At 37.4% G+C, this 24,374-nt stretch overlaps 1 protein-coding gene across 1 annotated transcript in view; it reads left to right on the top strand.

Annotated features, from left to right (window-relative positions):
* Positions 1-24,374, top strand: part of LOC134746924 (dorsal root ganglia homeobox protein) — a 95,825-nt gene that overhangs the window by 49,376 nt on the left and 22,075 nt on the right. Inside the window, exons 6-8 of the mRNA XM_063681495.1 lie at positions 5,737-5,850; positions 6,410-6,549; positions 7,135-7,242. Coding sequence (XP_063537565.1) covers positions 5,737-5,850; positions 6,410-6,549; positions 7,135-7,242 — 362 coding nt within the window. The remainder of the gene's footprint in view (positions 1-5,736; positions 5,851-6,409; positions 6,550-7,134; positions 7,243-24,374) is intronic.

Raw genomic sequence — 24,374 nt, 5'->3', positions numbered from 1 at the left:
GACAAACGATTCATATAGACTGATTCAATGACTATTAATCATATTAATCACATTATTTAATTTATTTTAACTTAATTTATTATAAATATGTGTTATTAATAACGTAATAATATACAAATATAAGCATAGAGTAATAAATTAATAAGCCTGCAGTATTTGAAATGTCCGTAATATGTACAATTCCAAAATACGGGTTATACGGGTACCACGGATGTTGCGCCACATAATCTCGTATGTCAAGGTGTTTCGGCTGAAAGCGCCCTGGCAGACTTATATATTCCTGAAGAGAAGGTTCATATCTACCGACTGGAATTGGTTTCATGCTGGTATCAGATGGGTTAATTTAGGGGTCCTGATGGTCACCTTTGAGAGCGTATGCCAAGCACTTCCGGCAGGAATCATACTGGCAGATTTCGCTTTTCTGTATCTACCAGTAAATTTCTAACTGATGCCATAGCTTTTATTGTAGTATCAGATGGGTTAAATGACCCCCCCTTTTTCGCACCGGAAGTGGCTATTTTTTTTGTACTTTCGGCTAGTTCCGCCGTGGCAGACTATCAAATTCGGACTTAGCATCAGTTTTATGGGAAACCATTGTGCATCTCATCGCGGTATCACGTTGGTTCGAAACTTTACTGCCGGCTCTCCAACCATATGAATGATAGGTAAGTATAGTCTGAATTGTAAATAAATAAATAATCGTAAAGAACGTTAAAATACTACTAAAGAGCGTTAAAAGGTATTAATAGGTTTCCCTCTTTGAGGTTTTTTTACGTACTGCCTTAAAACAATAAAATGGTGAAATTCGCAAAGGGCATTAACAGGGAATAAAAATGTAGGATAATAAAAAACCAAACCCCGCCCCGTCACAGATTCTAACCATTTTCATGTCAAGCAAAGCTGACACATGTGATTTCCATAGGAACATTCCAAGTGTTTCAACCCTCTCTCAACTGCCAAGGGTACGAAATTGTATTTCAACCCCGACCCATATCGGAGCCCTTGGTTTTAAAGGAGCATCATATCACAAAGTTCCATTTTCTCAGCATATTTTCAGTAGTCATTAAGCTTTAACTTTCCCGTATGAAGTGTTTTAAAACATAAGCTGCGCTGACATAATTACGCAGGTAGAAACTTTTAAGTAGGTGAGTGCAGAGACTTACGGTTCTAATGTGTGTTTAAAAGTTGTTTGGAATTCATTTTGTATGGTTAATCATGTGAAGCAGACGCTTTTAAGATGAAGGGTGTTTTTGCGTTTCGTCTTTTCGCTAATAGGAGAGGAGGGAGGGGATTTTTTTTTGACAACTTAGTTATTTAAATTTTAGTCTTTTTTGTTATTTTGGTTGGATATCTTAGCTAAGGTTTCGTATGCAATAGATATGACTTTAACATATAAAAATACATACAGGGTAGCTCTGACCAGTTTCTGTCTGTACTTATAGATATTGTGTCTAATAATAATTTTCTACTTGATACGTTTGTAACACATGTACTTTCGTTATGATCACTATGTCATTAAATCTTAATAAAAAGGGATATTTTACGTATCATCCTTGTAGTCTATTATTAGCAGATAATACTCGTAAAGTTTAAAAATGCAAAAACCACACATACCACAAGCACAAACCAATCTACTAAAAAATAAAAGAGGTGATAGTTCATTGTTGCAAAATCGCTCCGAGTGCCCTTAAAACAGCTGAATAAAAGCTTCCATTCCCTTTATAGAGCGAGACAAAGGAACCAATTGCAGACCACCCGCTAAAGAGCCATTACACACTTCACACTGCACTAAACAATACATTTGTTATTATTTAACCCGGCGGAGTAGCGAAACGCAAACAAACGAGCCAAACTGTAGGTAATTATGAGCCCCCTACAGTGAGAAACACCGCTTACTCAAGCGGCGGACCATACCAGTCTAAAATGATACCTATTGGTCTTAAAACTGCCCCTCGTTCTTTCTATTCCCGTTTACTTGCGAAGGGTGAGGGGATCAATGTTAAATGGTTATTTTAGGTTAAGAGTGACAAGGTTGCAAGTTGACATGTGTTTTTGATAGATTACAACGTTGTGAATTTTGGGGCGATTTTGTCGTTTAGTAAGCGTTGGTTTTCGTTAAGTGATTGTTGTAAGATTAAATGGGCGAGAGCTAATTTGTTTGTAAATTGTTCGCTTAATTGTTGACACTCGAGCTTGAGCTTGGGTGATATTGGCTGCGATTTATTGGCTTTGCAGATCGTTTTTTTTTTCATTTTTTGGCACTTCAAATTTATGAAACACCACTCAAAAATTATTAAAACGGTTCATACAAATTGAACTATGTTAAATTTTTCATTGCTCTTGAGTAGTATCTATACTACGATACAAACATACCTGTGCACTTTAAATGATGCGTAATTTTCTTATGATTTTTTTGTACTACGTCGGTTGCAAACAAGCATACGGCCCGCCTTATGTTAAGCAGTCTCCGTAACCTATGTACGCCTGCAACTCCAGAGGAGCTACATGCGCTTTGCCGACCCTAGCACTCCGCACCACGTTGCGCTCTGGCAACCTTACTCACCGGCAGGAACACAACACTGAGTAGGGTCTAGTGTTATTTGGCAGCGGTTTTCTGTAAGGTGGAGGTACTTCCCTAGTTGGGCTCTGCTCTAGATCTGCATCCGCTGTGCTGTGCCCTACAACACAAAGCGCGATGACATTCACAGTGCCCATACCTCTCTTTTGGACGTAATTTAAGGATCCAATTATTGTAAAACGTCTTATGTTTAACCGCCTGATTCCAATAGTTGGCAATCTGTTCATTACTTGGAATTAAGATTGGACATGACAACTATATTAAATAATAAAATGTAAAAGCGGGCGGAGCGGCGGAAAGCGCCGAAATTTTAAAACGTAATAAATATAAGAGCCTCGGTAGAGAGTATCATTTCGTTCCATTTGGAGTTGAAACTCTAGGTCCATGGGGTCCCAGCGCGCATAAGTTGTTTGCAGAAATCGCGAAGCGTCTGGTTGACGTAACTGGTGACCGAAGAGCTGGCGGCTTTCTCGCACAACGTATCAGCATTGCGATACAGCGGGGAAATGCCGCCAGCATCCTTGGTACAATGCCTCAAGGGCCTATTTTAGATTTAAGCTAGTTATTAATTTCGTTTACGTAGTACCACTGTATATATCTTGTATGTAAATAAATAATAAAATTCACATTTAATATGTTATTGCAGTTCTGCAAGTACCTATCATGTTGTTTTTTTATCCTAATTGCAAAAAAATGTTTCTAATAATCGCGTGAAATATAATATGCTTATCTCAAAAATTCGTAACTTGTTTCGATACGAGTTTAACGTATTTTATTCGCAGGCTTTCTGCATAACCTCGATTGATCTATATCAACTTTCAATTTTATCGTATACGTATCTAATATGAACCTTTGAATTTTCTTCTTTCACTTAAACATACCCATTTCTATAAATAAACTATCACACTAGTTTCCATAAACTCAATTTTCACATGAATTGAAAGCCTGACACGAAAATAACCGTCCACTAATCCTAATATCCCAAACCTAATAACACCTCTATTATCACTAACATAATCAAAGAACATTATCGCCAACCCTGGCTAACATCGGACAAAAAACTCCTCACACGCTGTAGGGGACTTAGGGCTGCCACGCTGAAATATTAATTCTACCCTTAACGATAAAAACTATTAGGAGGGAGAGGATTATGGGTGGATTATTATTTTAACGAAATTAGCTTACGATAGCCGAGGGACTAGGGATATGCATAGACTATGACAGACTAGACTCAAGGGTTGTTGACACATGTTGAATTTTATAACTAAATCTAGTTAAATCGAGAGAAAATGAGCAATTTATCAAAATAAATTGAAAACTAAACAAATATATGGAAATTCAAAAAATACAAGACTTCAGTTTCAGTTTTTTTTAACTTCCAAATAGGAAAAGAATATTCGATTCCTTACAATTTAGTAAAAAAATATTGTATGGCAACAATATACATAAACGCAATATTTCACCGACAAAATCGCAATTTCCTTGTTTTCCATACATCGAAACTGCTTCGAAGCAGTAGCGACGTTACATGGTGATGTCACGATCACTGCCTGCGGCTGGCGGGAATTATAGACCTTGTTTACAAAATCTAGCTTTACCCCCCCCTCGTTGCACAATGTGCTAAGCGATAAAAATTTAAAGATTTTTTAAATGGTACCATTATTTTTTTCCTATTTGGAAGTTAAAAAAATAATAATTTTGAAACTGAGGTCTTGTATTTCTTTATTATTCCCATATATTTTTAAGATTCCAGTTTATTGTGATAAATTGCTCATTTTCATTCTATTCAACTAGACTTAGTTATAAAATTCAACGTGTGTCAACAACCCATTCCAAAAGTAGACTATGTCAAAGTATAATCAAACCCAAACATGGTTAATTTCTCTTGATAACTCCCTTACATTTTATATAATGTATACCCTGGCACTGGCACGTCTGCGTCGCTCATCACTGCGAGATTTCATAGCACTCACCCACTAGAGGGCTTATTAAAAGTAAATTGCGAAAATTGCAGTGCAAATGTGGCCCGGCGCTGTGTTCGGCTAACCAGCTTACCGCGGCCAACCTAACTTGATCTATCGTACCCTTGCCGTTACTTCTAATCACAGCTCAACTCTAATTAGCGATAATTCCAAACGACCAATGCCTGACCTCTTACTCTGTACACTTTCTATGCAGTGGTAGCTCATTATTATTGGTCCTTAAGTTTCGCACCCCCTGTACTTTAGGGGTATATCAAAATGATATTTAATCTTTGAGTTATAACAAGGCAGCGTAGGGGTGGTGATACTGGCTGTGGAGTGGTGTTATTTTTGATATTTATGGGTCAAGATGAGGATAATCCTTGGATTTGGCTGGTAATGTGTTTGAGAGGATGATTCATTATTATTTGTTTCGTAATTTATTAGACTACTTACACATGTTTTTTTCATCGAAATCGAAGTTTAGGAATTTGTTTTTACCTCTAAGTAGATGCCTAAAATTGTGGATTATAAAAAATAATAATTGTAGATTCTTTCCTACCTTACTTAATTAAGTCTTTAAAAGATTAAAAAAAGTACTCCTTATTAAAACAAAGACAAACAACTATGTTAGTACCTATACAAAATACCTACTTACTAGTAGGTAAGTACGAGGAAAATTATTTGTTTATATGGTTTAAGAATTTATTATGTCATTAAGAATTTACTCTTATATAACAATATAACAACACTTTTACTTTATCCTTACTTACTAATCTTTTTCTTCTTCTTACTGTTAATATTATTATTGCTGTTATTTTTCTTCGACTGATAATTCGTGTTTTAATTTTAATTTTTTTTCTTTTTTTCCGTATTTTGGTGACAAATTTGTTTACAAATTGACAACCCATGCCATAGGTTGAGTCTGTTCGGAAAGAAAAGAGTCATGGAATGTATTGGGCCCCATACATTCCACAACTCTTCTGTTTCCGTCTAGAATTGTTCACTTTTGGAAAAGGTTGTTTATAATTTAATATCGGAAAATATAACTGGTATAGAACTAATTTAATTGTTTAAATACTAAACACCTAATTCTCTGATCGGTTCTGTACTCTTCCAAACCACTGCTCTTGGAAGAGTTTGTACCGTGACAATGTACTAGTTTGTATTAAAAACCTTACGTATAATTTGTATCAGGTGTGGTTCCAAAACCGGCGGGCGAAGTGGCGGAAAGCGGAGCGGTTGAAGGAAGAGCAGCGGAAGCGGGAAGGCGTTGAAGTGCTTCCGAAGAGGGACCCTGCGGATGATAAGGTAACATATGAGAGACCCTGGAGTAAAGAATGACTCACGTTAGAACGGCAGAGGCGTCCGACACTTCGTTTTCTATAAATAATAAATAAAATAAATAAATTCATTTATTAAAGACCAACTTGGATCAATTTGTGCTATAGAAAACCACTTCCGAGCCTCGACGATCACATGATACTTTTTATAGAAAACGAAGTGTCGGACGGTTCGACCCTGACCCGGACCGTTCTAATGCAAGTCATCCTTAAGTCGTTATAGAAATAATAGTTTTGGGGTACCTATTTATGAAATTTATTTTGATTTAAGTACCTTCAAGGTATTTTATTAATTAAACTTAAGTAGTCAGTATGAATACGGCGACAATTACCATCAAGGGCAGCAAGAGAACGTACCTACATGTAGACATGATTTATACTAAGTACCTATATTATGGCTCTACTTGTCTCTACTTAATAGAAGATAAAGAACTAGGTAGGTATCTGTCATCATCATGGTTCCCTTTTCTCAAACAACACGCCTTACCACTGCTTGGCTTTGAATCTTATATTCTGGTGTGTTCCAGGGTTCATCCGAATGCATGTCCCGCGGCTCCGCTGAAGCCTCCCCCGTGTCGGGCGTGGCATCCCCCCGCGCCTCGCCTCCGGTGACGCCAGGCTCGCCGCGCCGCTCGCCGCACCGCTCGCCGCGGCGCTCGCCCAACAGGTCACCGAGACCTGACAGGTCCTTTTAATAATTTATTTAAATATTGGTTCCGCCAAAACCTCTCTCGTACGCATGGTGTCGCTGCCACGTAGGTAGCTCAGCACGCCGCTCGCCGCATCGCTCGCCGTTCCGCTCGCCCCAGAGGTCGCCCAAAAGGCCACTGACGTCGGACCTTATAACATGCAATATTACACGTTCTCTGTAGCAATATACACAGCCTGTTGTCCCAAATATATTGTACATACCTTAGATTGTAGAACCAGTGACAGGAATAATTTTAATTGCAGCCTAAGATCAAAAATACGCATTTGTTTTAGAAATCGTTATGCAGTTGTCACTGGTTTTGTAGCCGTACACAGTTATTGAATCATTACATGTATGTAAGTACCTATCGCGCTTTTTTAGATCAAGGTGCCAGGAAATATCATCAGAAAATCATAATGAGGCTTCCTACAGGGCTAAAACAATTTTCCGCGTTTATATATTCTAGATCATATTCTCGTGTCCTCAACTTGCCGCTATTCTAGCCTTCTCGACGATGTTTCTGTTACCAGTACCACGTCAGTAACTTACTGGTGTTGTCAGGTCGGAGACCAGCTGTCCGTCGCCCGCGCCCTCCGTAGGCAGCGCGGGCTCTAGGGACGCGGCGCCGGAACCGCGGCCGCAGCACCACATCTTCTCGCCTTTCGACCAGTGAGTACCTTAAGTTATTAATATTATTGAGAGTCTATTGTGTCCCACTGCTGGGCAAATACCTCTTCCCTTTTCAACTCGTCCCGGTTTTAAGCTACAACTTGCTAGTCTCTCAAAAAGGAGTCCAGTTATCCCATCATTGCCGACGACGTGTGCCGGATCCCCGGTTTGACTCAAGGGGCACCCACTCCGTGGTTATCTTGGCCCTTAGTCATTCGGTTAATACGAATTGGCGTAACCCTAGTTACCTACTCGTAAATATCTGATATGTAAGGCCGAAAGTAGATGCCCACAAAGAATGCAGCGCGTTTGATGGATTATGCGTACAGAACTTAATGATTCAGCGATCCTGAATAAGTATTGATTTCCGTTCCTGATTTAGATTTGGTATCATAATTTTTTTTTGTGCTTTTTGTGACATGTCTTACATACCCATTTTTGAGCAAAAATTGCAACGTGTAAGCTTCACATGGAAAAGAAGAAATAAAATAAATTAATTAAAAAATTAAAAACCCTACTGCTGAATTTTAAGCGAACTGAAAAGCTAAAAATAATTTTGATGTTAGTTACATAACTTTATGAATTTAAATTGGAATATAAATGTACACTTACGGTCATTTACAGTAAATACAAAGGTTTATGCACATTTATGACGTGACTGTACCTGTGTATTTTATTTCGATTGTAGTCGTGGGACCTTGATGTAGTGCATTTTCCCATTCAAAAGGTCCCCCGACTGCAATCGAAATAAAATAGCAGATATCGAATCGATATAGAATCGAAATAAGATAGCAGGTTGATAGAGTTAGACAAAGATAAGTCTGCAGCGATTTTGATTGTCCAAACTGTGCAAGTATTATTTTAAATGGGACATTTTTATGAAATTATGACGTATAATTAACACTTGCACACTTGCACAAGCCAGAAGCTCAGCGTAGTGCCGAAGGCCCAAAACGTCCAAGAGAGACGCGCTTCTATGAAAAGCCTAAGGCCAAGCTGCGGAAGTTTAGTGATGAAACACAGAACAATGTTACAAGTGTCTTAATGCGAGGGCCAGCTATAGGGCTTGCAATGTGCGTAGCAGTACTAGGATCGATACAGAAAGCTCGCACAGTCAAGTGGGTTAACTGGGGATAGGTGGGAAAACATTACTGACTTACTACTTGCTTGGTTGGCGCGATTACCCAAAATGAGTAAAAAGCCTCCGACATAAAAGCACGCTATTTTCACGCCAGCTTTCACCGACGCCGAGCTATAACATTAGAGAAAGGAAATATTTCCCAATTATAGTCTACTTTTACATTCTTTGAGTCATGATTTAACAATCTCAGGGTTGATTTTTTTATCTAATTCACAATTAGACCATATTAAAAAAATGTCTACAGTTGGTCCCCCATCTGTCGCTAATTACCCTACTTGACGGTACCTATTAAATCACATTTAGAAACGGGTCTATCGCGAATTTATTTTGTTACCTTTATTTACCGACGTTTCGACACAGGTTTCACTGGTCGTGGTCGCGGCTAACTGACGTCCCAGCAAAATGTCAAAACAGAGATTTGTGTGACTACCCCACGAAAAGTGCATTTAAAGTTCGAGGTAGACATCACATTTTCAAACCACCCACTACACATAAAAGTTAATTATTGTCAATAGTCCGACACACAACACTCACAACATCCAGAAGTTAAAGCCAAGGGATCTATCTTCGGATGTGTGCGCGGATGTTGTGAGTGTTGTGTGTCGGACTATTGACAATAATTAACTTTTATGTGTAGTGGGTGGTTTGAAAATGTGATGTCTACCTCGAACTTTAAATGCACTTTTCGTGGGGTAGTCACACAAATCTCTGTTTTGACATTTTGCTGGGACGTCAGTTAGCCGCGACCACGACCAGTGAAACCTGTGTCGAAACGTCGGTAAATAAAGGTAACAAAATAAATTCGCGATAGACCCGTTTCTAAATGTGATTTAATATGTTTTGACGGTACCTGTTGGATGCTCCAGGCCTTCGGCTCTACTTGGAGCTCGGCTTTCGCATTCAGACACTTTTACTATTTTTGTGTTTGAGCACTACACCTTGGTCTTCAGCCTTTGCAATTGAGATACTAGGGGGAAGTTGCGTAAAACGCGCACTCCGGGCCTCCGGCCCTACGCGGAATTCAGACTTCGGCCTTTGAATTTAGACATTTGTACTTACTACTATCGTTCTGTGTGTGAACACCAAATTAAAAGGCGCCCTTCTCTCGGACGCTTCGGGCCTTCTCTTATTTAGTCCTTAGATTAATACATACAGTCGACTTTATGTTGCGAGCTTTCTACAATACATGTTAAATCAACATACACATAGCAAGTACATCGTGACTTAAACACTTTTCACAATCATGGAAATTCGTTTCGTACTAAAGCTAATAAGAAATGGAGTTAGTAGGTCTAGTAATAAGCTAATAAGTAACCTATGCACGAGTTCAAACAAAACCTGTTTTTTTTTTAATTTACGACCGGGTTAAATGAAGCAATGGGCAAGTACTATAAGAAATACGAATATCAATTCATTGCTTATATCGAAGTTCACACAAATTTTGATTTCAAATATTTTAATAGCGCGATTTAAAAATGTTTGTGTTTAGTTTCAAAATTTACGCTATACCATATTATCTTTTTGTATATATTTTTATGATCAGCGGTAAAATTATTTTATTTGAGACGTCACTAAATAAGATAGAAATATATATTTTAGCATATTTTGTAAATCCTTATTCTACCAAAGTAAGAATTAAATGCATATGTTGCATATATATTTTGAATCGTCTTTCAAAGCTCTTCATTTTGATACCCCACTCGATAAGTTTGCAAAATTTTTTTTCCAAATGTCGCGCATTATTTTGTATTACGTCCGCCATATTGATTTTATTATGACGTCACATAGCCTATGTCACCCAGGATGACGTACGGATTCGAATGATATATCATACATCTAAATCGGTTAAGGCATTTAGAAGTTATGGTGGAATAAAGAAACTCACATACATATATATATATACATACAAACATGAACGCTGAAAACATTACACTCTTTTTTTTGGGCAGTCGTGTAATAATAAAAATAACATAAGTTCATAGGCCACATAATTGAAACATGTGATAGCTACTACTGTCATAGTTTGATATGCCTAGAAAATTAATTAATTTCTGTTCGTAAATATTCGAACGACGTTTGAACTTGGCGTAAAAATTGATATATCTCTATCAATGTCTGCTTTCAATATCGATTGTGTGGCAATCGACGATGATAAGTAAATATGTATCTCAATTGTCACACCACTACATTTCAGAAATCAAATTGATTGGCGGCAATTTTTTTGTGCAGCTTTACTTTATATTAAATCATGCTCCTTATTTTTTTACAATATGTATGTAATACCTAGATTCATCAATTTTTACTATAAATACGTACCTAGGTATTCATCAATTTTCAAGTGTAATTAGAACTTGTTTTTATATTGCGTTGATAACCGATAAACCAAGCCTGTTACTTTTTTTTGTTTAACATTAATTACATTATATATTCCATTTACTTTAATATAAGTTTAACTTTTAGTTACCCGCGAGCAACAAATTTCTTAAAATAAGATAAACAATTTACAATATCATTAGTATCATTACAAATGGTACCAACCAATAAATATTAAAAGTTATGTTTATTCACCTAATAATCCTAACATCTTTGCCTTAGCCGTAACTTTTTACGGCCGCAACGAGTTATTTAGTCAGTCGGTGGAAGGTCGGTGGCCAGATACTCAACTCATAGTATGAGCAATTAGCAATTAAGGTTACATGTGAGGTTTAATGAAAGATAATCGTATTGCGCGCGATGTTTGCTTGACTCACGCGTCTTGATGGAGTTTTGGAGAATTAGCGTTTATTACGCAAAACATTCCTTGGTGAAATAAAGATGTCTGTGATGGCCGTACTTTTTAGTTTAATAAAATACTTTATTACTGACTACTTACCTACCAACGAATTTAAAGTTATTAACGGTTCAATATTAAGAGGTGAACAATTTAGGTCTTCAGTCAGTTAAGGGCAGTTAGGCAAGGCAAGAGTTTTTTGTTCTTACAAGGATTTGTCGAATGAAAACTTCCTACTGTAATCTACTTATTCCTAAGAGCCGGATATAATTTAAATGAATTTAAGGTCAAAAGTACTTCTACTTATGAGGCGGTAGCATAAATGCAGACATATTCATCTTTAATAAGGGTCCTTGCATCAAATGTAGGGTGTTTGTTCATTGAACATACTCGTATCCATTCGGAATCATCACGATTGATCAAATGTACGTTAAACATATTGTAACAGATATCAGTCGCTACATTGATTGACAGTGATTTAATACCAATTGATAAGTGATAACAACCGACCAATAAAGCTATTCGGGCTGCTGACCGTCAAATTGTTTAACCAAGTGCCGATGTGTTGTAGTTTATTTGATTCCGGCACGTTTCATAAACAAATGAATATTGAAGTATACATATTCGGAAGATGCTTGGACACCTGCTAGGAGTGCCACGACACGACGAATTAATCAAAAACATAATTGAAGGGAGAGTTGAGGCAAGGAGACAGAAATAAATCAAAATAATTAATAGGTACGCTATTTGAGAAAAAAAAATTGTTTGTGCACCCGGCTTTTGCCGCGACTAGGGTCGCGCAGCGTCGAACGCATGCGTTAACGGATGCGTTAACAGAATAACAATGCGGTCGCCGCTGCGTTTACCGCGTAAAACAATAATATATAGTGTCATTAGTTAGATTATCTAATGTAAAAATAAAAATATTTTTTCTACATTCCGTTGATCGCATAAAACAACCGCGCGCTGAGGATGCTAGGGTTCGGTTGGCAACCGAATGAAAACTATAATTAGTAAAGTAAGTCGGTTCTTCCATCTGACCTTCCAACCCAAACGAACCCAAAAAATCAAACGGGGTCGTCAACGCCATCTAGCCGAGAAAAGGCCAAAGGTTGTAGCGCCATCTATCCGAGAATACAATTTTCTTGATTTCCAAGGCACGTCTTTTCCTTAGACTGTATTAATCTTATACGGGGTTACATAGGTCTTTGCTCGTAGCGATACGATGAAATTAAATTCACTTTCTCAAGACATATTTGATTATTAAGTCTCCGGCAAGCTCAGCCGAATTTCACCTTCCCATACAAACGTAGTTCCGTTCTCATTTTAAAACTACATGTTGGATTGTAATAAAACTTTGCACATATAATGATATGAGGTATATCTAGGTCTGAAATTAGTTTATATAGCTCTAGTATATAAAACAATCGAAACAGAGCAAAAACAAGTTTTGTATGAAAAACTTAAATTCACTGTATTTTTTTACTATGGTATCTGAAGCTACATAAGCTAATTTCAGACCTAGATATACCTTATCCTGTTGTCAGCACGAAGTTTTAGAGCAATCTAGCTAGTTAACTACGTTTCTATGAAGAACCGAGCTTGCCGGGGACTCTTAAACCTATTCGAATATACACGACGCATTTACATGTAGATGTTAATGTTAATGTCATGTTACGTTAAATAATTAACCCATCAGAGTTCGCTAAACATGTAATCGAAACACATTACTCGCATAATTGAGTTTGATTGAGTATTAGTGTAACTAATCCAGCCGAGTGACAGATAACTGAAAACAGAATTATATTGGCTGTTGGTCTAAGTGATAAGCGATTGGTAGGACGGGATTAGTCAAAGACTGCGTTTATTAGGGTTCCGTACCCAAAGGGTATAAACGGGACCCTATTACTAAGACTCCGCTGTCCGTCTGTCCGTCTGTCTTTCCGTCTGTCCGTCTGTCACCAGGCTGTATCTCATGAACCGTGATAGCTAGTGACAGTTGAAACTTTCACAGATGATGTATTTCTGTTGCCGCTATAACAACAAATACTAAAAACAGAATAATATAAATATTTAAATGGGGCTCCCATACAACAAACGTGATTTTTTTTGCTGTTTTTTTCCTTAATGGTACGGAACCCTTCGTGCGCGAGTCCGACTCGCACTTGGCCGGTTTTTTTAATTAAAGCATGATCAATTTAATAGTTTGTTCTAGATTCTATTTAGGCGTTTGTTATGGCCTTCTTTCCTTAACTCTTTATAAGGCATAAATAGGAGTGTTGGGTCAGAATTTATGCAAAATTGAACCTTATCACTTTAAAATAAAGTTCAAAATCAGGTGGGAAATATATTCCCTCTGTCTTATAAAAGCCTAACAAAATTATGGTAGTCAAAGTTTGTTTTATTACCTACAAGAATACTAACTAAATAATACCTAGAGCAGTGCGATAGCGACTGCCATAATTATTATATGTATAATGAGCTTTTTTATACTATCTTAATAGGAAAACTCACAGGGACATGTAGCTGTTAAAATGCAATTAGTAAAGAAAAAATTTAATGCTGGCCCCATTCTGTCAGTATTTCCAACTACCTACTTTTCAGTAGTTGCTTGTAAAAATATTTTTTTAAACAGTTGTTCGAAAAGTGCTACTTTGCTGTTTAGCGTTCGCAAAGTTGTTTTTTGCGAACTAGTGCTTTTTACTTTTCCAATCCTTTTAAATTTCTTTCTGACCTTAGTCCATACGTCCACGCCAAAGAGTTTAGATGTTCAAAAACTTTATTTATTTTTTATTTCGTCCTAAACATTTATTACGTACAAAGATTGTATTAACACTACAAAGTATAAAACAAAGTCGCTTCCTGCTGGCTGTCTGTCCCTATGTATGCTTAGATCTTTAAAACTACGCAACGGATTGACGCGGTTTTTTTAAATAGATAGAGTTATTTAAGAGGAAGGTTTGCACCCGCATCAGCATTGCACCCGTGCGAAGCCGGGGCGGGTCGCTAGTACAATATAAACATAGGCTACGGTAACTGCTTACCATCAGGCGGGCCGTATGCTTGATTGCCACCGACGTGGTTTAAAAAAAAAAGTAAATATTTATTTCTTATTAAGTATGTAAATAAAATTTTATATCATCCCTTAGATCTAAATTAACAATATCATTCAAGCTGTAATATATGACATCTATTACAGTTTATAATTTATATATAGTAGTGTGACTACTTATAAATATAAAACACAAATCAAAAATATTTAATAAAATAATTTGAGTTGAGAATATCATTCAAGTTCAAGGGAAAATTCGTCACTAAGTGTAATACTCGTGTAACCAATATTTGTTTTATTGTGATTTTTTCGCAAATGTATTAAAAGTGCTCGAGTGTGAGTGAGTGTGCTTGTGAAAGTGTCATTATCGTGTCCCGTATCGTGTATAAGTGTCCCGTGTCTTTTGACAGACATCGCGGAACTCGTACATTATGACACACTTTTCGCACTTGCCATGAAATGTAATATTATTATTTTTACAGTAAAGGATGACTCACGTTAGACCGGGCCGTGTCCGGGCCGGAGCTTCCGGCGCTTCGTTTTCTATGGAAAGCATCACGTGATTACCTGTCATGTCATAGAAAAGTAAGCGCCGGAAGCTCCGGCCCGGACACGGCCCGGTTCAGATTCAGATTCAGATTATTTATTTATAAACATACATTAAATACAGTTTACACGTCAATATCTTATAACTAAGTTGATATAATTTATAACTTAAGTGTTGCATATTATTTATTTACATGTTCACAATTGCAGAATCGGTCTAACGTGAGTCATCCTTAAAGCATACAGATAAAGCTTTATTTTCGACTACTTATTTATGGTATTTACTGAACTTGTAATGGTTAAGATAATTTCGTACACAATGGCTGACTTTAGTCGCTTATGCAATTCCGCTTTCTCTCGCCGCTTGCGCCTCAAATTCATCTTCGTTGTACAAGTAACTTGGAAGATTCCCCTAATCGAATTAACAGTTTAATTGTCGATAATAATGATCCGGAGCTAACTCGGCTCCAATTGAGAAATTAACTTTGTGCTCGCTTTAATTATTCCCGACATCATTACTTAATCAAAGGTGATTGATTTCTGCTTTATTTAAACGTGACCTAAGTGATTAAAATGATTATGGTTGCAGTGGTCCAATTTAGTACAGGCTTCGCTAGGCTAATTTAGACGTCTCGAGCTTAATAGTTTAACCTTGAATTGGAAAACTACAGTCAGATCCATAACTTATGTTAGAAAGAGATCTGTGTAGAAAAGTGGATACTTACCATGGTATAATAATATACTCCGCCTGGTACTCTGTTCCGAGACTCGTGACTGACACAAGCCTCCGTCATCATGCTGCTTTACAGGTTCATGTCAGTCACGTGGCTTGTGTCAGTCACGGGTTCGCGAGTCTCGGAAGAGAGTACCAGGCGGAGTACGTATATTATTATGAAAAATGAAAATGAAAATGAAAAAATGTTTATTGGTTCCTTACAAGTAGTTTACAGCATGGGATGGGATCTTCTTTTAAGCATTAGATATGCTTGTGACAGAAAACCCCGCTGTTCCGAAATCGCTAGGGTATAAACCATTATGTAGGGTACAAACCTGAAGGTTGTCTGGAAGAGATCGCTGTTTAGCGATAAGACCGCCTGTTGTAACCTACGCCGTTAAATTCCAATGTATTCTCTGTAACCTTTATTTTGTAGTGTGCAATAAAGTATTTTATTATTATTATTATGTTTGTGTCTTTAAATCTAGTATTTAACACTTAAATCTAAAACGGAATACTTCTTTTATACTAAAAAGTAGTACTAGCATGATGGTTGTGCGTGTGTGTGTGTGTGTGTGTGTGTGTGTGTGTGTGTGTGTGTGTGTGTGTGTGTGTATCGCGAGTATATTATACCATGATAGGCCATGATACTTACTATAAAGTGTGGCGATGTGGGTACTTACTAACTTAAGTTGGGGCACTTAGTGTACGGTGTGAGGATGACTATACATATCCGATTGTTGGAAATATTACCTGAGACTTTATACATTAAATGTACCTTATACCATGCTTGTTTGCCACCGAAGTACCTAGTATAAAAAAAAAAGTAACAATATCCCTACAGTTTAAGGGGCTACCTGAGGTTTTCATCGATTTTTGACAAGTTTTGAATCGTATCTCCTACTTCTGCACTACATATAGAATTATAAGACAAGCGGCTATCGGTTCTTCAATCTTTTATCTCCATTTTTGAAGATTCAAAGATTCAAAGATTCAAAGATTTATTTGTTCAACATAGGTAAGTTACAAGATGTTAAATACATATTTTGTCTACCGGATTGTGAAAAAAATGAATACTTATTTATTTATGATTGTTTTAACTTACTTATACGAAATCTACATATTTGGGTTCGTCTTAGACGTCTCTAAAAATTTGTCTAAGGTTTTAATTTTAAACTAATTAACACAAAAGTTATGGCCAGAAAACCAGTTTTTTGGCCTAAAATTGTTCAACTTTGATGCCAAATATTTCGAAAACAATGAACTTTGAAGTAAATATGGGATACTATATTGCTAAAATCCGTTGCTGTTAATATGATAAGCTACAAATAACACTAGAAAACTAAGGGATTCAAATCGAAGGTCATTGGGGCATGGGATCTTATATTAATATCTGGAATATCTTTTATTAACGTAGGTACATACAAGTTTGTATGCAGTGTGGCACCTTTTCTCTGCAGCTGACCGTACCTACACCCTACTCGTACCTACTTTATGCCTAATCAATGTAGATACGTAATGACAAAGCAATAGGTACTTACAGTTAGGACAAGTTACGCATAAACTTCTTCACAGGTAGATTATTGTAGTAGATGACATATTATAGGTGACATCGAGACATTTCGGTCCATAAGCATTATATGTAAGAATAAATAGAGGCGCTACCCGACCCGGATGTGTCCCGGCTTACGGCGCCGACTTATCGCCTCGCGTGGGATACCTAGTCTGGCAGTACCTTAATATTTCACTACCATCGTCCCTCTCATGTTTTCGGTTATTAGAAATACACAGCAACAATAAATATTATTGATATTTTTCAAGTGACTGAAAGCTTGATCTTCTTTAGGTACTTACATTCGAACGATAGGAAATTAAATAATGATTTCAAACCACTTTAAGTCTTAAATATAACCCATCAAGCCGTAAGAAAATTACTCTTTTAAATTTCTACAGTGGCTCATTATATCCGTCGATATTACGAGGAAAGACGCAAATTATAAAACGTATCAGCCACAGCCGGGCTAGCACATGATTGGCGCGAGAGTATCTCGCCGCGACATAGACTACCTGTCCCTCTTTAATTCATACTGTTAGTAAAAGACGGGTAGTCTATCTCGCGGCGAGATACTGTCGCGTCAATCATGTGCTCGGCCTACAGGTATCAGCATTGCGATACAGCGAGGAAATGCCGCCAGCATCCTTGGTACAGAGCCTACTTTAGATTTAAGCTAGTTAATAATTTAGTTTAGTAGTACCCCTGTATGTATCTTTTATGTAAATAAATGCTATTATAATTAAATTAGCTATAAAATGTAGGTACAATAAGTTGATAATTATTTTGTTTAACATCGTGCCTTTTTCTAGTGTCATATTTGGTTGGTCTGTAGCCGAATCCTATTCGAAATGTAAAAATCTTATCCTAATAAGTTTTAGTTAAGAAATTAACAATCCGATTTTTACTTTAGAATTGGCCTCCAGAGTAACAATGCTGATAAAAGTGATGGAAAACAAGTTAAAATTTATATCCTTCACATAGTACAGCTTATGTATAGTAATGACGCCAAGAAAAACAAATGAATGCTAAATTGACTCATCTCGCTCTCGCTGATCAATAACGCGCATAACAAAGTAATTGTGCCAGCGGGGTCGCCGCCCTTTGGGCTGTAACCCTAATAACAATACATTCTGCCGGGAATTCGGGACGAAAAGCGACGCACGCGCATGCCTAGCCAATTACGTTTCTACTAATACTATTGACCACATGGAACATTCGTAGACCAAGTGGCGTATTCAGATTGTTATAACATGTAAGGAATTTGATCTGGACATGTCATTTCTGTTTGAAGAAATGTCCAAAACAAATTCAGATCAAATTCCCCTGATGTTATTAAAATCAGAATGCGCCTCCAATATTGTTATTAACGAACGAACTAAAAAAAAATTGAGTTGATTATTTTCTTAAAACATAGACTTGATTTCATGTTTGATGTATTTGTTCTTGGAATAAAAGGACGATTAAGTTAATGCTTAAAAAGATTAACGACCATGTTTCTTAACAATTTATGGAAGAGTAAAAATGTTTCAGCTTCCATTTTAACCTTACGAAAATAAAAATAAATTAATATCTAGGTATATTGTAAGGCAAATTATCTAGTCAAACTTTTTTTCTTATTTAATATTTTGTCATAACTCTTTTGATGATTTAAAAACACATTATGTAAAAAAATCACACGTTTTATTATGGAACTTTCATACAACAAAATCACAAATGTCAAATCAATGGTACCATCGGCACACAGGGTGTCCTCGGTACGGGCCGAATAAACCTATTTGTCATATTAATGTGGGCAATTACGGCATGCGGGCGAAGGGGTTGAATAGAACAGAGGGCCTACTGCGAACCACGTTCGACATGTTGCCTCTCTGTCGCACTTGTAAAGTCGTACGTAAGTGTGACAGGGCCTCCCTGCCACGTCAAACGTGGTTCGCGGTAGGCCCTCAGTAGCCGCGAAACGCACGCGCAGGGTAATTGCTGCTTTTAATTAAAGGGGCTAATGCGATGGCCGTATGGGAAATGCTTGCGGTGTTAATGTAACTTGTTTCTTTTTATGAATAACAAATTTATGTGTAACGACTGGCCAATACTAATTTTAATTTGACTCGTCAGGTCACTAGCCTATACACACGAAATTAAATTGGTAATCAGGAACCAATTTTTCTAATTAAGTAATTATCTTTTAGTGAAAGCCTTTTTGTAAAATACTGTGCCTTTTTCTTTAAGAAATAAATATATTTAATCTAATCTAATCTATCGGTGGCGATCATATTTAATTTTACTGTGGGACCAAACCCGAAATCGCGAAAAAAAATTACTTATAGAAAATATTAACATCGCACCAGCCAAAATGTATTTAGCAGACAAAATTTTTTTTGTGATTTCGGAGTTGTTTCGCATAACTCCCATAGTTAAATGAAAGTGTAGAAAGTGCTCCAATAAGTGGCATTAAGCGGACGAAATCATTCAATCAGCGTTTAGCGTCCAACTTAAGTGCGTTAACGAGTGCACATGCGCTATTTCACTGTAACGCGATTAGACTCCGACCCAGCTTACTCTGTATAGCATTTGCAATGACAAAGTGTGAAATGTCATTAATGTCAAATTTCTATGAAAATATGACGTTTCACACTTCCACACTTTATTCAGTTCGGTATAAAGTTAGCTTAGACGGGCGGAAAGGGGCTTTTCTCGATAACTCGGACTAACTAGTTAATTTATCTAAATTAATTTTGTGTTAAGCAGAGATGTTAAATCTACTTATTTCGAGAGAGAGTTGCAAGCAGATGAAGTCGCGGGTAAAGCCGTTGGGACATTTGTCGCCAGTGTGTGTCATTCGTGCGATGTCGCCAGTGTGTCGTGCGACTTTGCGAAACTTCGCCTGACGTCGCTACGTACTTAAGTCGCCTGATGTCGCTAGATATGTCAAGCGAAATCGTTCGGCTTCGCTTGATTTGTCGTCAGCAGTGGCGTAGCTAGGCGTGGGCGAAGTGGGCCCGCGACCTCGCGCCCCAGGGGGGGGGGGGGGGGTGCTCGCGCGAGGCCGCTTCGGGCACAGTGAAAGAAAAGGGCCTCGCAGATGCGATTTCGCCCACGCCTAGATTAGTTCACGCTACGCCACTGTTGTCGCGGGACATTTGTCCCCTAATATAGTGTATCCCTCGCTTAAAAGCTAGTTTCTAATATATTTACAGACTCGTAAGTAGATATGTCGAGATGACGCGTTTGCGTTTGTTGTCATCGCATAAACAAGGCAGCCCATTCAAGTCAATTAGCGCTAGTTAATGAGTTAATGAAACCGTTGAGACTCCGGCCTTCCTGTGTCGCGTTTATATTGTCTCTGCTGCGGTTATTGTTGTCCATGGTACACTTGGTAGAGCCGTAGAACTTAAATTTTAGGGGTATTGAAATTTCGGATTCGCGTTTCCCGGTAGGTCCTCTGTAAACAAACCGCCGTGATGCATCAATGTCATATTTTGATATCTCTGAAAACTTGTCAAAAACCTGTTAAAGGTACAGTATGTATAACTTACTATTGGTTTACTAAAGGGGCTAGTGCTGCACTCTGGTGGCAGAACATTGCAGTAATACCCCCTATAGAGCGACTGGTTAAATTATTATAAGCTAATACAGTCAAGTGTAAAAATATGGGTGTAGACAACTTACTCAAAAATATTGTCCCATAGTTCGCTGACGTAAGAGATATGGGACATATTTTTGAGATGATTTGTTCACCCATATTTTTACACTTATAAGACTCGTACCTATTGCTAGGATATAACCTATCCATTGGATGTAAGAAACTGGTCTTGTTTTTGCAACCATAACTTAAATATTAATAATATAAACTTGAATTAGAACTAGTTTTAATCGTTTTGGACATATTCTCTGACTAGAGAATACCAACTTTAGTCAGACAGACCCCAGCGTGCCAACACTCGCCGCACCGACTGTATATTTCAACTGCGCGGATGCATGATCCAATTGTCCGCTAAATTGATACTCTATTTGGCTCAATTAAACATTAATTAGTGCCGCTAATGAACACCGAGCCGCTCGATGGTATGACTGCTTTGTAACTAAAAGGACAGAAAAACTAGGGTTCTGTACAAAGATAGAACCTTATGTTTCTGAAGAGGCTGAAGTTTGTTTGTAACAGGATACGCTTTTTCTAAGTACCATGTAAAGCGGTACTGCCAGTTTTAAAGTAACAGGCTTTGTACAATGTACATGTACTTTTATTAGTGATGCAACAAACTAGAATGTCATTATCGTATATTTTTTTATCGTTACCGCGTAAATAGACGACTTTTTAAGTGGCAGGGGTACAAATTCATGAAAGACTATAATTTTTTTGTTTTTTTTTGACATTTTTACACGTTCATTTATAACTTGCTTGCGAGAGCACAGTTTTCTACGACTGTCCTGTACCACCACTCATGTATCGTAAAGCAAATCATTTAATATATTTTCCATGGTCAATTGTCAATGGCTAAAAGCAAAACTGCAACAAGAGATATTTAATAAAAAAACACTTTAAATGCTATTCATACGTCCATTAAACCGCCCTCAAGTAGCCATTACTTTATCCACACCACTTTATAAATCAAGCCGTCAATAAATCGACGCCCAAATCCAAACACCATAAAAAAGCACTATCTTAATAGCGAAACAGATTTCAATCAACGAAAACGGACAATAGGCTGCGTCCACACTCACGCACAAACTTATTCATTACAGTCATTAATCGAGATATTCCACTACAGCATGTTAGTTCCATATTTACCAACCAGCATACATAACTTTGTGGCAGCATAACCTCCCACTGCGTTAAAAAGCCGAGTCATTCCGAGCGCCACCGACTTTCGCCGAGGGGTGCCGCCCCCGTAGCTAAAGGGCATGGCGATTGTTAACGCTAAATTGACTCAAATCTGGTACAAAACAAACGAATGGCACGTGCTAGGCGAAGCGTGTTCGAGTGTCGCCATTGATGCTAAATGTACCGTAATTGGATCTTGATTTCCGTTTGTCGTATGTCAGGAGAGTGAACATTTTGGAAACTAAAGCCCGGATGCACTGATCGTCTCGAAATGTCTTCTATTCATTACCAAAGTATCTAAATTACTCCCAAAATACTTTACTTAAGTTGTGATATCAAGATTATGTCTATATTTCTTTTAACTAAGTAGTTGTTTACATGCGCGGTATAATATTTTTTGAAAAGTTTACGCGCGTAAATAACAACTACCTAATTCCTAAAAAAATATTTAAAAGAATCTTATTCCGATTCAGTTTCCTTTCAACAGTTCATTATTTCTATTCCCCGATGTTACTCCACTTGAAAAGGTGTCTAAACATTGACTATAATGATAGCTAAATATTACTTCCACGCCACCGGTCACTTGACTCAGGCCCATATGTATTCAGCCAAGCCGTGGGCATCCCGCTGGGCGCCACGGGCGTCGACAATTGCGCGCGTGCCGCGCGTGTGGACCCGGCTTTACGGCTACTGACGCGCACAATGAGTAGGTATCGTTTTAATACGTTTTGTGGTTAAAAATGATATTTAATATGTTTAATGTTGTGGGGAAATGGTAAAGGGTGAATCATTATACTTACGAAAAATATTCGTGAGGAATGCTCCAATGCGTTTTATAGTACTTGCACTTACTTTGTGTTTGCTTTTAACATTGTAAAACCAATAAGTGATACAGCTGTTCTATGTGAGATCTAGATTATTGAGCTTTTTGCTTCTTTGGGAAAAATTGTTCTTCCTTTTTTTAAATTATTCTCTTTGTTTTTAACTAGTATAAACGATATTGTGACTTTTCCCGCACCCACAGATTAGCAACGCCTGCATACAATCGAGTGTTTAACCGATAAAAAATAAATCAAACGAACACTGTGGCTGCCCGCGCGGAAAGATTGAGTGGTCTTTTTACGTAACCCTTTGGCCGTCGGCCATGCGGGTGCATTTTGTACGGGTTAATTATGGGTAATCTTGGGTTAGGTGTAATGTTACTAAGTGATTACAATCTTTTTTAATATCATTAAAACCAAATTAAGAATTATTGAAATTATTTTTTATTTTTATTTTCATCTTTAAATTCTAGTAGCTTTGTTAAGACTTTGTTAGTTGTTTTATATTGTTTTATGTCTATATTGCTTTATGTCTCATATCATATATATTAACAACCATCACAGCTCAATCACAAATCTTTCACAGAATTTCGTAACTATGTAGATCAGTCAATCTGTTTTGAAAAAATCGGAATACGCAAGCAGTCTTAAAACACATATATGTACACTCAGCGTCACATACTTTGTAGCAACCAAAGTAGTCAAATAGTTCGGTACACCATATATTTAGTACGGTGTACCGAACTATTTGGCCACTTTGCTACAGAGTATTTGACGCCGAGTGTACATCGCCATCGCTTCGTCGTGCAAGCAAGTGTTAATTTTGATCTATAGATTTCTATTATTTCAAATTTTTTAAATTAGGTGGCAGGTAGGTTGTAAAATCGCAGATTTCTAGCAGTAGAAAACATGCAGACATAAACAAGCATGCCCTCCAAAACATTAGCTACCATCTGCATCAAAATAGAGCGAAGTTTAAAAGAATTCCACTCCAATTTCCTTTACAATCAAACCAGTCGGCCCCAAACTATCCCCAGAGCTCATAATTACGCCTTATCCGATAAACTCCGAACTCGTTAGCGTAACGAAACTAACGTAGTAACGGGAACGAAACGGGTGTAACGGTAACGTCATTATGGGCCTCTGTTCAACAAGCGCTCAAATCATATGGCATGGAAAGTGTAGAAAACCAAAGTGCCGAGTGTTCAATCCACGCGTCTAACAACAAAAAAAATAAAGGCCTGGTTAAAAAGCAGAATGGGGAAAAACGCGAATGGTACAAAAGCTATTGGGGAAAAAAATTTGGGTACCTAATCTAAACAGTCCGCGGTCCTGCATTCTACTTATCTGATTGCATCCATATAAAACACCTCTTCAATTTCATTATTAATGTTTTGAGCCTGCAGACATTTATTTCGCATTTATAAAGCGAGAACGCATAAATCAAGCCGAATTTATATTTCAGTCATTCAAAAGTCAACGTCTTAATTATTGCGTAAATTATTTGCTTTAGATATTTTTCAGTTCGCTAACCTTTTTCATTTGTTATGTAGTCTGCTTATTTCGCACTCATGAAAAGTGCATATATATACGTGATGACATCCCTCTTACACACTTTTGTTATGTTTAAGCGTAAAGCGCCACTGTAGATCTGTGGTTGTCGAATAGAGCTCGTTTGTCGTTGGTGTTCCAACTCTTTTTGCTCGCTACCAA

This window comes from Cydia strobilella, chromosome 13 (assembly GCF_947568885.1).
Source record: "Cydia strobilella chromosome 13, ilCydStro3.1, whole genome shotgun sequence".
Lineage (NCBI taxonomy): Eukaryota > Metazoa > Arthropoda > Insecta > Lepidoptera > Tortricidae > Cydia > Cydia strobilella.
The sequence above is the reverse complement of the archived record's forward strand: the minus strand, read 5'-3'. Positions and strand labels throughout refer to the sequence as shown.